The following is a 16,133-nucleotide window of genomic DNA, read 5'->3' as shown; positions in this document are numbered from 1 at the left end:
TTAAAGCGCACAAGCTTCGGGTGCTGGAAGGATGCTGGATCATATGTCAAACAAGTGTAGGGTACACACTTGTCCAGTATTCCCAGCCCACATCCATGCATTAAAATGCAAGTCCTAGCTACTGTCATCTTTCCTCAGATTCTAGACTATTCAGTGTGAGGTCGAAAGAGAGTCCCGTCCCCCCCACTGGCTATTCTTGGCAGTGGCTCCCCCAGTTAGTGATACGGAGACGACATGGCGCAGTCAGAAACCCTAAGCACCCAAGGGAATCAGCGCCTTCCCCAGCCTTTCTCACTATTCCTGATGCCGACCAAACCTTTTTCAGCAACTGCAAATTTACGTGCTGCCTTCCTTTGTACACTAGTGCTGCAGTCTCGGGCCTTCTGGTTGGGATCAGCATGAGGCTGGAGAGAGTTGGAGCCTGAGTAGCCTCAGGATTCCCCCAGTGGCCATCCAGCCATTGGTATCTGCGAAGCAGGAGCAAAGTGACGTCACAAAGTGACATCACCATTAGTTGGCAACAATAAGCGAGAGTCCTGAAGAGGAATGAGTAGGGTCTGCATTACTGTGAATGTGTGAACCTGTGCATCTGGATTTATCTGTGTGTGTGGCTGCTAGTAGGTTCGTGTGCGTGCCTGTCTGTGTAACGCTGTGGGCTTATCTGCGTGCTTCTCTATTTGTGCATGGAATGTCTGCATGAGTGCCCTGATATGCACTGACTGGCAGTACCTACCTTGGCATCTGATGGTGATTCTTGAACATATGTAGGCCCATACTGTGGTGGTGATATCAATCTCCGATGTTTTGGTGGGGAACCCTGGCGTTCGGTGATCACCACTGTCATCTAGATGATACCTTTGCAACTTGAGACAGGGTGCATCCTCAGTTTAAGGTAGCATTACTGGTACTTGGCAGTCACGCCCCTGATAGCTGGCAATCACTAGTGTATAGTGGCAACCCTTGGCATCTGTAGCATTCTGGATATATGGGGAGACTCCTACCACAGCTGGGCATAAGATGGCCATACCTGACATAAGCTGCCTGTTAGGCCTGACATCCATGGTGAGGTATTCTCCCACATCTTATGCCTCCACTGCTTTATTTTTTTCTGCTGAACTCTTTTTGTTGGCATTAGGACTCGGCGCACTTTACCCCTGCCAGCCAGTGCTAAAGGGCTTCTGCTCTCTTCTTTAAACATGGTAACTTTGGACTACACCTAATTAGAGCATTTAATATACATTTAAGTCCCTAGTAAATGGTACTATCTGTACCCAGGGCCTGTACAATAAATGATTCTACTAGGCAGCAGCACTTATTGTACCACCCACTAAAGTAGCACTGTAAAACATGTCTCATGCCTGCCTCTGCAGCATGTGTATTCAGTTCAAAACTGCCATTTCTATCAGGCAAAATAAACTTAATGCCAGGCCTGAATCATCCTTCTTAATACTTAAAAGTCACCACTATGGTAGGTCCTAAAGGCCTATTATGCAGGGTGCATTGTATTTAAAAAGTGGGAAATGTGTATTCAGGTTTTATACATCCGGACAGTCAAAAATACCTAAAATCATTTTTCACAGTTGTAAGGCCTATTTCTCGAATTGACTAACACTAGGTTACCTTATTACATATAATAATTGCTAATAGATTGGAAACAGATAGATATATGCTTTTTACACTCAAATAAATTGTAATTCAAAATCACTTTTAATAATAAAGTCAGATTTTAAGTTACAATTCAGGAAATGCCACATTTAGAAACTTGCCTTTTTTCTATCCCAACCAATTGAGCCTTTCTACTACTGTCCTGGGTCACATGACTGTGAATGGCTCTGCTGTAGGAGGTTTGTGCATTGCTTCTAGACAGTGAGGCAAAGAGGACTTAGGTGTGGATAGGATGGGCCATCCTGACAGGATGGCTGGGGAGGGGCTGTACTTGGACTCACTTACACATCGATGACCTTTACCTACACCAAAAGCCTTGTCCTTGTGGCCTCCTCCAACATGAATGAAATTCTTCATGCCGGACTGGAGAAGGTATCTCTTCAGTGGGACTCTATTGTGATCTACCTAAGCCTGTAACTTTCCCCCGGTCTAGTGCGACCAGATAACTGCGAGCAGCGCTTTCTGCGTCTAGGCGCTATTGTTACTAAAAACATTAAAATTTCATATCTTCAGCTACCGTGATTGCATTTTTGTTGTTCTGGTATCATGTTATTTTTTTTAATTCACTTTATCTTTCTAAATTGGGTTGGGATGTTTCTTGTTTCTTGTTTTCATTTTAATACTGTTTGTGTGCTGCATAAATAATTCACACATTGCCTCTAAATTAATCCTGGCTGCTTTTGTGCAAAGCTACTAGAGGATTAGGCACAGGCTAATTAAGGGAGATTGTGGTTCACCCTCACATGTTTTGTGGTTGTTGCCTAAATAGGGCTTCCAGATCCCTTAACCAATTACCCACGAATCTGGGAGGTATCTCTAAATACGTGTGCTAGTATTGGATTCTGGTGACAGCCCTGCTTAGTGTTGCCCACACACGGTTTCTAGCAATTATTCCTGGCATGCAGTGTGTACATTGTCAATCTTGCTGAAAGTCTAACTCTTTCTCTTGTTCAATATTCAGATTGTTTTAATATGGTCTTGAGAACATGAATATTAGCTTATTTTTGAGGAACAATTTGTTTATGTGCCAAACATAAAAAACTGGTGTCATGCATTTGTATTATGTAAAGTAGGGACCTAATTCTAGTGCCGCAGGAGAAGGATTATTACAAAATTGTAGAGGATATGAGCGAAATGCATATTAAATTTGCAACCACGTTGTTAATACAGGTGATCATCGCAAGGAAGCCAACCATTGATTAGGCACTAGCATTGCTTTTACTCTCCCTCAAATGTCCTCCCAACAGCAAATTCCCTATAGTGTGAGTAGTCATGAAATCTACATGTACCAATTTGTCCATCAATTTTCCTGTACGTTTGGATCCCTGTTTATTTATGTGGTCCTTCTTGTGTGCTAACAGCATCTCTGTTGTTTTGGGCTGCTTGTGTGCCTGCGTGTGTTTTGTTTGTGTTTGGAAGTGGATAAGGTTACTATGTTTTGCCTTATTTTTCCTGGCATCTCGTTTCCTCTATTCCACTCATCTTTCACACCCAGCACTTTGAGGTAGTCAATCGAGGTTCACTCGTGGAGATATTTGTAAATGTGACAAGTAACAGTACATAACTCTGCACCAAGATTGCCCACACACACACAATCAGGGCAGTGGGTAGTAATTTGGGGCATTTAATGAACAAGCAGAGTAAGGTGTGGTCTGGATTAAGAGCAGAATAGCTTCAAAGCCAGGGAGACACATAATCAAAACAATTAAAGAATTTACTGCAGGACACAGTGGGTCTAGGAGTCAAGAGACACATATCTTGTTTCTGCCACAGGCAGAACTTTCTTGGTGGCATAGAAAACAACTGGGATTATCAGTACTTTGCAGCAGGAAACATGTCACTGTGGCTGCGAATGCCCCGTATCATATTTTCTTTTTCTCTTGTAACATATGGCTTTTGTTCCAATGACTAGAAATTGTGATTCTTGAAATCTTAGCAACACATAAATAGAAACATATTGGGTAGTGCTGTGAGTGCTTTGCTGAGTGCACAATAGACCCCCAGCTGCTAATGTCTCAGAAGATGCAGGCGAGAAGGATACTATGATTGGTACACACATATTGAAAAAGAATAGGGCAGCAATGTTGTCATTGCTACTGAACATTGATATCTCAACAGCAAACTACTTGCAATTACTCACCATCGGATTAAATACATCTGAATAACAAAACTTAGCCTCTCTTTCGGTAGGTTTACAAAACTGCTGTCAACCCGAATTCACTGCTGCCTATGCTACAATATCTATACAGAAAAGTGGATCGCACCAGAGGTTGCCAGATGTGGGTTCTCTATGGCCTCTGATTTACAATTTGCAGTGGTTGTCAGTCTGAATAGAATATCAGCACCCCTTTCAAATTGTCAACTCAGGATATTGCATTTTATATCTTCAAATCAAATTCAGATGCAAAAAAAATGTGAATGTCATGACTGAGTCACTTCTTGAAGTGCTCCTTCACAGATCCCAATACCTCTTTCTAGAAATCATGAACAGGATCGCCCACAACACAGGTATGAGAAAAAAGACACCCCAAAAAGAGTGTAAACTCACCAACTGTAGTCGGCTGCTTTGGATATTCAAGGGTCACAAGCCCAAATGGCGAGTTGGGTGCTTCCACAATGTGGGTGCCAGGCTCCTCGCCGAAAGTATATATTCCTGTGGAGTAAACAGTTCCAGGGATTGGTTTCCACTCAATATTTGGAACAGGGTGTCCATCAATGGTAATTTCATGCACCGCTGAAGTCTCCACTGTGATGATTAAAACCGTCTTCTCAAGGTTGGGATAAACAACAACTGCATAAATAGTGCTATATTGTTTTTTGTCTGGGATATTGATAAAGGAGGGTTCATGTGTTTTATCCCCTCTGCTGAAATATATGACTTGGACTTTGACGTCGGCTGTGATGGAGACAGTAGAGGATTCTGGGAGTACAATCTGGATCACCTCCCCAGCCTTCATTTTTTGACTTTGCTTGTGGTCATCCACCTGGTATTCTACTTGAGAGGGTCGGGAAGCAACAACGAAGACCATATCAGTACTTCCTGGGTGTGCCAAGGATGGGAAGAGATATTCTTTTCCCCACTGAGAGACTGGAACAAGTTGAGTTGAGACCTGGTACGATGGGAAGACAGTATCAGCACTGCCATATCCACAGGTAACAACAACAGGGTGAGTGGCTAACACTCTGGTGCCAGACGGGTTGCCTTTGCTCTTTAAAAGGATCACCTCAAACGGTTTAAGTTCGATAGTGATTTGTCTTCCTGGTTCGTACGTTTTTCCTTGGAAATTCACAGTTGCAGTGGGGTAGATCTCAACTTTGTTTGGTACTCGGAAATTGGCAATTGAAATTTCTTTGTTATCGTCATCTGATTTACCAGGAGGTGTCAGCACATAATACTCAACTCCCAGTTGTTGCAAGGGAACAACTTCAGCGATTTGTACTCGGTTGTCTAAGAAGATGGTCGATGCAACTGATATTGGTTTGTCTGATGTAATTGAGACTGGAGCACCAGGTGTGCCCGACTCTAGCATCTCTACAGTGATAGGAATTGTAATGGTCTCTATCTGACCCTTCACCAACGTGATTTCTTTCTTGATGTTGCCGAAAGCAAACGTGATGGTCACAGTGGTTGCATCGAAGTAGGCCGTAATGATGAACTGAAACTTTATTATTTTAATGTGGTGAACGTTTATTGGGGTGATGATGATGAAGTCTTGTCCAACCGGATTAGAGGGATTTACATCTAGAAAACAATAGAACAAAATGTCATCAGTCTAGCACTCTATTCAATTATAGTTTAACTAGTTCTTAAAGGCCATTAATTTACTCTGTGGTGGCAGACTGGAGGAGTGCCTCCATTTGTATCATACCTGATGTTTTCCTTTTAAAAGTTATAGTTTAACAATTGGCAATCCCAGTTTCATCTGGTAAAGACTGGTTTCTGTTTGTTAATATCATGGTAGGGGTTTTATCCTTGAAAATGTGATGGTTTGGCACAGCAAGGAATGTCCACCACTCTACTTTTCTTTAACAGATTTCAAACCAGATGTCAGTGGGACAAAGTTCAGATGTCGTCTCTGGGGTAATGTGTCTTTTGGTGGGACAAGCAGTTTTCTGGCATTTAATCACAGAGATTGAAAGCAGTCTTACCTGTAATGTCATATCACTCCCATCCTGGCAGGTGACACTTTTACTAGTATTCACAAAGTCACAAAACAAGTGGAGCAACACCCTGTCTGAATGACTTTGCAAGGTTATGAGTGTCTGGTAAGAACACTCTGCAGGAACCCATCCGCTCTGTTACTGCCCTTCGCAGCGACCACCGTAGCAATGGACATCCTCAGTTGGTTTCAGTGGTCCCACGCTTTGCTTGATGTGACCGCAGACCTTTTATCACCCTGCTCTATGTTTGTGTTATTGCACTTTCGTCAGCGCCGCCTATTTAAGACCTAGTGGAAAGCCAAGCTGTGGGCCCCCAAGTCCCGCATACACTGCCCCTTTGTTGCTCTGCAAATAATTTCAACATTTCTGCCAAACCTGGCGTGTTCCTGCTCGACGGATGTTTACCACTAGTGCACAGACTCCCACCAGTGCTTTTGTATGTTGCTCTGCAGCAAAGTACTCAAATTTGCTAGAGATCTAAGCATCCACCATTGCACCTCCTTTAGGGAGCAGAGACCTCCTTCCCCATGGCCATGCTGTGATACAGGGCAGACGGAGGCAAATGATTATAGTTTGATGGCTGCATCTCTTTTTCCAATGCCCATAATGTGGAGACTGCCTACAGGCTCTCTATTGGAAAATCTTCACAATCTATAATGACTGAAAGACTTCATGTCTCCCATCGAGCACAGTATAGACTTAGGTAAAATGTTTAGAAGTGTATGAGGGAATGGGATATCCCCGGCTCCTTGTCCGTATGATGCAAGATGGTGGGTTGCCATGGAAGAAATCCAACCTTTCTGGTTTCTGTCTGCTCTCTACCTCCGCATACCACTGCTGCATAAATTCTCTCCTTTCTTCCTCCTCGCTCAGGTCAGTGCATCTATGATTGTTCTATCTGGGTAGCCTCAGAGACCATTACAATGGAGCTGAGTGTAGATGTTTGCAGTGGCGTAGCTAGAGCTTCTGCCACCCGGGGCGGTACCTGAGTTTGCTACCCAGTGACGGCCGGTGCAGGTGAGAGTTGGGGTGGGGGAGAGTCAAAAAACGACAAGGGAAAATAAAGTAAATAAAAAGAAAACCACTTACCTTGCGCTCGCCAAAATTGCTCACCTCACCTGCCTCCCCCCAAAAGTGCCGCCCTGGGCAGACCACCGATCCCCCCTAGCTACATCACTGGACGTTTGTGTATACCCCCACTGGATCGATCCACGTAATCAGCCTCTGGCCTACAAGAATTTGACATATGTGAAAAGGGAGGTCACGGCTGATGAGACTTGCTCAGACCAGAAAACAAAACTTGCAATTCCAATAGGTCTGGCTGGTATTTTGAGTCCTGACGGATACTAAAATATCCATCAGAATTGAAAAAGCAGTAGCTTTGTCTACACAATGCTTCTGTATCACGACTGTCATAATGAGGGTACGTTTGAGATGTAAAATAGCCTCTCATGCAGTGCAATGTAAGCACTCCATAGGAGTTGAATTGATATACCCAACTGCCAATAGTATGAGGTGCGAGAGAAATAATCCTCTAGTTGGAGCCACATAATTGGGACCACTAGGTCTAGAAACAAGCTGCACTGTCAAGCCAGACATCAAAAGAGATGTGCTGTGGCACAGTACCCTTTTACAGTTCTGCAAAGTGACCGCTGCCCCAACATTAGACACACTTGACTGAGGCCTCTCTAGATGAAATTCACAACAGGAGCACATGTTACGGGATGTTTCCCATCTCCATGGGCTTTGACAGAAATATTATGGGATGCGTCATCAGCATGGAACTGGACACCTCACACCGAAAGATGCATTTGAAACTGGTTGGCTCACTCCAAATGATTTGGGGCACCTTAGCATTTGAGGTACGTGGGATATATGTTGGCCCTGGGCATCTTGTACTAGGGCAAAGTTAAGATTGGATTAGGGGCATGACGCCATGCTAAGTCTGCTTGTGAGCTAGGGATAGACTGTAACCCAGAGGAAAGCCTATTGGTGCTGTGGCCCCGTGAGTAGCCATAGACTGTCATGCTTGCAGAGGATTGGTCCTGGTGCCCAGAGATTTGAGAGAACCCACAGCTTTGAGAGAGATCTAATGCTGAGACTGGAAGACTGATCAGGGGTGGTTTCTCTGTTAAGGCAAAGGAGCGTTGCCCCACTAACTAAATTGCCATCAGAGCTAAAAAATATAATGGTAATCAGTTCATTCATTTATTTGTCCTCATTTGTGCAATCACCAGGGATAAAGGAGATAGCAGGGGTCTTGTTTCTCTCTGTGCCCTCTTGAGTTTGATTCTGTTTCTGGGGGCCCTTTACTCTGACAGACACCTTCCATCCTGTCCCATTGGATCCAACAAAAGGGGGGCTGCTTTCTAGGGCCACCAGTGCGAGTACCTTATTTGCAGATTATTGCTTATTGCGTAATCCTTGGACATTATATTGTCCCTTTTCCCGTTAGATCCATATTATATTCCCTTTCCCAAATATCCCCAAAACCTGCCCTCTTGATTGTCGCCCAACTCTGTCCATTTTGTATATTCTCTGGACTGAGGTTACCCATTCCGCATGCGTGGGCGAGATATTAGACATTCACTTGATGCAGATCTCTCTCCTAGCCAATAGGATCACAATGAAAAGTAAATTATTGTGCTTGTTACTTCATTTCTCCTCATTTTCACTACTACTGAGAACCCCAAATATATTTAGCTCTGTGCTTATCTCTATGTTGTGGCCCATCACATCTGCAAGTGTCTTACCCACATCTCGCCAGAAGCCTTGGAGCTGGGTGCACTGCCAAAACATGTGTATGTTGTCAGCCTTTTCTTCTCCAGACTTAGGGCAGCACTTCACCTCTTGATTGCTAATCAGTTCATTTGTTACCATTTTATTTTTCAATAACCCCGTCCTGATCCAAGCGTCAGGACGTGGGTGGAGCCAAGCTGACTAGCAGCAGTGGAGAGCAGTGATGGTCAGGGCACTTAAAGTTTAAAGTGCACATGTCTCTTTTGCCGGCCGTCTGTTGACAGCCAGCATGACATGCACTCTCTAAACCTTTCTAACCCAGCTACGAAGTGCAGGCATCCAGTGCTCTTAGGAGTGCTGAGAGAGCCCGCTCTATCCAATCCTGGCGCTGATCTCATGCTTGTTAACAGCATGAGAGCAGTGCCAGGATTGGTTACGGGAGTTGGCTGGAGCCTCGAGGAGAGCAGAAGAGGACTGGAGCAGGACGACATGTCATCGTGCAAGCTGCAGCAAGTAAGGTAAATTTTTTTTTTTTTTTTTTTTATAGCATCTTGCATCTAGTGCTCGTGAATGCTACCACCACTCACCCATTTGCTCGCCTCACCTCCCTCAGAGTTTCCAACCGCCACTGGTGCTGATGCCCATGTCCATTCCGCCTGCATCAGTTGTACTCTTGCAGGTGGTGCCCAACCATGCTTCTCTAACTGTCTCTCCTTTCGGGAGATAATTTCTTGCTCTTTCTCTCATTTTTGCCAAGAGGTTGTGACCAACAGCAGAGCTGAGGAAGCCTCAGACAAAGCGCTGTTCAGCTGGCAGGTTTGCGAGGCGCACTTCTACTTTGCACCCCAGTTCAGAGTTACAGTTAGAGTTCAGACACAGTTTACACTAAAGAAAATAGGGGGCGCCTGGGGTGTCCCAAAGCACTGGGTCACTGTACTTTGGTCCATCTCAGGCGTCCCCTACTTTCTTTAATGTTAACTATATCTTAACTCTAAACCCTACATGACCTTGTAAGGGAAGCCCTTGATGCCGAGCGTCGTCCTCCCCCACTGCGAGTCTGTCCCAAAAGAAGAATCCTACAGAATCCTACAGTCCCCCCCCCATTGGCTATTTTTGGCAGTGGCTTCCCCAGTTAGAGACACGGAGAAGACATGGCGCTGTCAGAAACCCTAAGCACCCAAGGGAATCAGCGCCTTCCCCCTGCCTTTCTCACTATTCCTGATGCCGACCATATCTTTTTCAGCAACTGCACATTTATGTGCTGCCTTCCTTTGTACACTAGTGCTGCAGTCTTGGGCCTTCTGGTTGGGATCAGCATGAGGCTGGAGAGAGTTGGAGCCTGAGTAGCTGCAGGATTCCCCCAGAGGCCATCCAGCCATTGGTATCTGCGAAGCAGGAGCAAAGTGACGTCACAAAGTGACATCACCATTAGTTGGGAACAATAAGCGAGAGTCCTGAAGAGGAATGAGTAGGGTCTGCATTACTGTGAATGTGTGAACCTGTGCATCTGGATTTATCTGTGTGTGTGGCTGTTAGTAGGTTCATGTGCGTGCCTGTCTGTGTAACGCTGTGGGCTTATCTGCGTGCTTCTCTATTTGTGCATGGAATGTCTGCATGAGTGCCCTGATTGGCAGTACCTACCTTGGCATCTGATGGTGATTCTTGAACATATGTAGGACCATACTGTGGTGGTAATATCAATCTCCGATGTTTTGGTGGGGAACCCTGGCGTTCGGTGATCACCACTGTCATCTAGATGATACCTTTGCAACTTGAGACAGGGCGCATCCTCAGTTTAAGTTAACATTACTGGTACTTGGCAGTCACACCCCTGATAGCTGGCAATCACTAGGGTATAGTGGCAACCCTTGGCATCTGTAGCATTCTGGATATATGGGTAGACTCCTATCACAGCTGGGCATAAGATGGCCATACCTGACATAAGCTGCCTGTTAGGCCTGACATCCATGGTGAGGTATTCTCCCACATCTTATGCCTCCACTGCCTAATTTTTTTCTGCTGAACTCTTTTTGTTGGCATTAGGACTCGGTGCACTTTACCCCTGCCAGCCAGTGCTAAAGGGCTTCTGCTCTCTTCTTTAAACATGGTAACTTTGGACCACACCTAATTAGAGCATTTAATTTACATTTAAGTCCCTAGTAAATGGTACCATCTGTACCCAGGGCCTGTACAATAAATTATACTACTAGGCAGCAGCACTTATTGTACAACCCACTAAAGTATCACTGTAAAACATGTCTCATGCCTGCCTCTGCAGCATGTGTATTCAGTTCAAGACTGCCATTTCTACCTGGCAAAATAAACTTAATGCCAGGCCTGAATCATCCTTCTTAATTCTTAAAAGTCACCTCTAGGGTAGGTCCTACAGGCTTATTATGCAGGGTGCATTGTATTTAAAAAGTGGGAAATGTATATTCAGGTTTTATACATCTGGGAAGTCAAAAATACCTAAAATCATTTTTCACAGTTGTAAGGCCTATTTCTCGAATTGACTAACACTGGGTTACCTTATTACATATAATAAGTGCTAATGAATTGGAAACAGTAAGATATATGCTTTTTACACTCATATAAATTGTAATTCAAAATTACTTTTAATAATAAAGTCAGATTTTAAGCTACAATTCAGGAAATGCCACATTTAGAAAGTTGCCATTTTTCTAGCCCAACCAATTGAGCCTTTCTACTACTGTCCTGGGTCACATGACTGTGAATGGCTCTGCTGTAGGAGGTTTGTGCATTGCTTCTAGACAGTGAGGCAAAGAGGACTTAGGTGTGGATAGGATGGGCCATCCTGACAGGATGGCTGGGGAGGGGCTGTACTTGGACTCACTCATACATCGATTACTTTTATCTGCACCAAAAGCCTTGTCCTTGTGGCCTCCTCCAACATGAATGAAATTCTACATGCCAGACTTGAGAAAGTGTCTCTTCAGTGGGACTCTATTGTGATCTACCTAAGCCTGTGACTTTCCCCTGGTCTAGTGCGACCAGATAACTGCGAGCAGCGCTTTCTGCTTTTAGGTGCTATTGTTAATAAAAACATTAAAATTTCATATCTTCAGCTACCGTGATTGCATTTTTGTTGTTCTGGTATCATGTTATTTTTTTTAATTCACTTTATCTTTCTAAATTGGGTTGGGATGTTTCTTGGTTCTTGTTTTCATTTTAATACTGTTTGTGTGCTGCATAAATAATTCACACATTGCCTCTAAATTAATCCTGGCTGCTTTTGTGCAAAGCTACTAGAGGATTAGGCACAGGCTAATTAAGGGAGATTGTGGTCCACCCTGACAAGGGTTGTGGTTGTTGCCTGAGTGGGGCTTCCAAATCCCTTAACCAATTACCCACGAATCTGGGAGGTATCTCTACATACGTGTGCTACGATTGGATTCTGGTGACAGCCCTGCCTAGTGTTGCCCACACATGGTTTCTAGCAATTTTTCCTGGCATGCAGTGTGTACATTGTCAATCTTGTCAGCATTAAAGCCTACTATAGAGAACCTTTGCCTGCCACACCCCACCACTACCAAACCATCTTCAGCTGAACATCGGCATGCATGTCCTTCACCGCGACTTGAAAAGTCATCTATTTTGGATCCACCTGAAAGTCTAACTCTTTCTGTTGCTCAATATTCAGATTTTTTTAATATGGTCTTGAGAAAATGATTATTAGCTTATTTTTGAGGGACAATTTGTTTATTTGCCAAACATCAAAAAACTGGTGTCATGCATTTGTATTAGGTAAAGTAGGAACCTAATTCTAGTGCCGCAGGTGAAGGATTATTACAAAATTGTAGAGGATATGAGTGAAATGCATCTTAAATTTGCAACCACGTTGTTAATACAGGTGATCATCGCAAGGAAGCCAACCATTGATTAGGCACTAGCATTGCTTTTACTCTCCCTCAAATGTCCTTACAACAGCAAATTCTGTATAGTGTGAGTAGTCATGAAATCTACATGTACCAATTTGTCCATCCATTTTCCAGTACGTTTGGATCCCTGTTTATTTATGTGGTCCTTTTTGTGTGCTAACAGCATCTCTGTTGTGTTGGGCTGCTTGTGTGCCTCCGTGTGCTTTGTTTGTGTTTGGTAAGTGGATAAGGTTACTATGTTTTGCCTTATTTTTCCTGGCATCTCGTTTCCTCTATTCCACTCATCTTTCACACCCAGCACTTTGAGGTAGTCAATCGAGGTTCACTCGTGGAGATATTTGTAAATGTGACAAGTAACAGTACATAACTCTGCACCAAGATTGCCCACACACCCACAATCAGGGCAGTGGGTAGTAATTTGGGGCATTTAATGAACAAGCAAAGTAAGGTGTGGTCTGGATTAAGAGCAGAATAGCTTCAAAGCCAGGGAGACACATAATCAAAACAATTAAAGAATTTACTGCAGGACACAGTGGTTCTAGGAGTCAAGAGACACATATCTTGTTTCTGCCACAGGCAGAACTTTCTTGGTGGCATAGAAAACAACTGGGATAATCAGTACTTTGCAGCAGGAAACATGTCACTGTGGCTGTGGATGCCCCGTATCATATTTTCTTTTTCTCTAGTAACATATGGCTTTTGTTCCAATGACTAGAAATTGTGATTCTTGAAATCTTAGCAACACATAAATAGAAACATATTGGGTAGTGCTGTGAGTGCTTTGCTGAGTGCACAATAGACCCCCAGCTGCTAATGTCTCAGTAGATGCAGGCGAGAAGGATACTATGATTGGTACACACATATTGAAAAAGAATAGGGCAGCAATTGATATCTCAACAGAAAACTACTTGTAATTACTCTGAATAACAAAACAGCCTCTCTTTCGGTCAACCCTAACTCACTGCTATCTGTACCACAATATCTATACCGAAAGGTGGATCGCACCAGAGGTTGCCAGATGTGGGTTCTATATGGCCTCTGATTTACAATTTGCAGAGGTTGTCAGTCTGAATAGAATATCAGCACCCCTTTCAAATTGTCAAGTCAGGATATTGCATTTTATATCTTCAAATCAAATTCAGTTGCAAAAAAAATGTGAATGTCATGACTGAGTCACTTCTTGAAGTGCTCCTTCACAGATCCCAATACCTCTTTCTAGAAATCATGAACAGGATCGCCCACAACACAGGTATGGGAAAAAAGACACCCCAAAAAGAGTGTAAACTCACCAACTGTAGTCGGCTGCTTTGGATATTCAAGGGTCATGAGCCCAAATGGCGAGTTGGGTGCTTCCACAATGTGGGTGCCAGGCTCCTCGCCGAAAGTATATATTGCTGTGGAGTAAACAGTTCCAGGGATTGGTTTCCACTCAATATTTGGAACAGGGTTTCCATCAATGGTAATTTCATGCACCGCTGAAGTCTCCACTGTGATGATTAAAACCGTCTTCTCAACGTTGGGATAAACAACAACTGCATAAATAGTGCTATATTGTTTTTTGTCTGGGATATTGATAAAGGAGGGTTCATGTGTTTTATCCCCTCTGCTGAAATATATGACTTGGACTTTGACGTCGGCTGTGATGGAGACAGTAGAGGATTCCGGGAGTGCAATCTGGATCACCTCCCCAGCCTTCATTTTTTGACTTTGCTTGTGGTCATCCACCTGGTATTCTACTTGAGAGGGTCGGGAAGCAACAACGAAGACCATATCAGTACTTCCTGGGTGTGCCAAGGATGGGAAGAGATATTCTTTTCCCCACTGAGAGACTGGAATAAGTTGAGTTGAGACCTGGTACGGTGGGAAGACAGTATCAGCACTGCCATATCCACAGGTAACAACAACAGGGTGAGTGGCTAACACTCTGGTGCCAGACGGGTTGCCTTTGCTCTTTAAAAGGATCACCTCAAAAGGTTTTAGTTCGATAGTGATTTGTCTTCCTGGTTCGTAAGTTTTTCCTTGGAAATTCACAGTTGCAGTGGGGTAGATCTCAACTTTGTTTGGTACTCGGAAATTGGCAATTGAAATTTCTTTGTTATCGTCATCTGATTTACCAGGAGGTGTCAGCACATAATACTCAACTCCCAGTTGTTGCAAGGGAACAACTTCAGCGATCTGTACTCGGTTGTCTAAGTAGATGGTCGATGCAACTGATATTGGTTTGTCTGATGTAATTGAGACTGGAGAACCAGGTGTGCCCGACTGTAGCATCTCTACAGTGATAGGAATTGTAATGGTCTCTATCTGACCCTTCACCAACGTGATTTCTTTCTTGATGTTGCCGAAAGCAAACGTGATGGTCACAGTGGTTGCATCGAAGTAGGCCGTAATGATGAACTGAAACTTTATTATTTTAATGTGGTGAACGTTTATTGGGGTGATGATGATGAAGTCTTGTCCAACTGGATTAGAGGGATTTACATCTAGAAAGCAATAGAACGAAATGTCATCAGTCTAGCACTCTATTCAATTATAGTTTAACTAGTTCTTACAGGCCATTAATTTACTCTGTGGTGGCAGACAAGAGGAGTGCCTTCATTTGTATCATACTTGATGTTTTCCTTTTAAAAGTTATAGTTTAACATTTGGCAGCCCCAGTTTCATCTGGTAAAGACTGGTTTCTGTTTGTTAATATCATGGTAGGGGTTTTATCCTTGAAAATGTGATGGTTAGGCACATCAAGGAATGTCCACCACTCTACTTTCCTTTAACAGATTTCAAACCAGATGTCAGTGGGACAAAGTTCAGATGTCGTCTCTGGTGTTTATGTGTCTTTTGGTGGGACAAGCAGTTTTCTGGCATTTAATCACAGAGATTGAAAGCAGTCTTAGCTGTAATGTCATATCACTCCCATCCTGGCAGGTGACACTTTTACTAGTACTCACAAAGTCACAAAACACGTGGAGCAACACCCTGTCTGAATGACTTTGCAAGGTTATGAGTGTCTGGTAAGAACACTCTGCAGGAACCCATCCGCTCTGTTACTGCCCTTCGCAGCGACCACTGTGGCAATGGACATCCTCAGTTGGTTTCAGTGGTCCCAAGCTTTGCTTGGTGTGACCGCAGACCTTTTATCATCCTGCTCTATTTTTGTGTCATTGCCCTTTCGTCAGCGCCGCCTATTTAAGACCTAGTGGAAAGCCAAGCTGTGGGCCCCCAAGTCCCGCATACACTGCCCCTGTGTTGCTCTGCAAATTATTTCAACATTTCTGCTAAATCTGGCGTGTTCCTGCTCGACGGATGTTTATCACTAGTTCACAGACTCCCACCACTGCTTTTGTATGTTGCTCTGCAGCAAAGTACTCAAATCTGCTAGAGATCTGAGCATCCACCATTGCACCTCCTTTAGGCAGCAGAGACCTCCTTCCCCATGGCCATGCTGTGACACAGGGCAGATGGAGGCAAATGATTATAGTTTGATGGCTGCATCTCTTTTTCCAATGCCCATAAGGTGGAAGCTGCCTACCGGCTCTCTATTTGAAAATCTGCACAATCTATAATGACTGAAAGACTTCATGTCTCCCATCGAGCACAGTATAGACTTAGGTAAAATGTTTAGAAGTGTATGAGGGAATAGGATATCCCCGGCTCCTTGTCCGTATGATGCAA

The 16,133-nt window shown here is 43.8% G+C and overlaps 1 protein-coding gene across 1 annotated transcript in view; it reads right to left on the bottom strand.

The window, feature by feature from the left end:
- The window catches only part of LOC146809134 (uncharacterized), a 277,381-nt gene that overhangs the window by 135,519 nt on the left and 125,729 nt on the right, over positions 1–16,133 (bottom strand). Inside the window, exons 17-18 of the mRNA XM_085615949.1 lie at positions 13,754–14,947; positions 4,214–5,407 (exon numbers count right to left, since the gene is read on the bottom strand). Coding sequence (XP_085472075.1) covers positions 4,214–5,407; positions 13,754–14,947 — 2,388 coding nt within the window. The remainder of the gene's footprint in view (positions 1–4,213; positions 5,408–13,753; positions 14,948–16,133) is intronic.

The sequence above is a fragment of the Triturus cristatus genome, chromosome 7 (assembly GCF_964204655.1).
Source record: "Triturus cristatus chromosome 7, aTriCri1.1, whole genome shotgun sequence".
Lineage (NCBI taxonomy): Eukaryota > Metazoa > Chordata > Amphibia > Caudata > Salamandridae > Triturus > Triturus cristatus.
The sequence above is the reverse complement of the archived record's forward strand: the minus strand, read 5'-3'. Positions and strand labels throughout refer to the sequence as shown.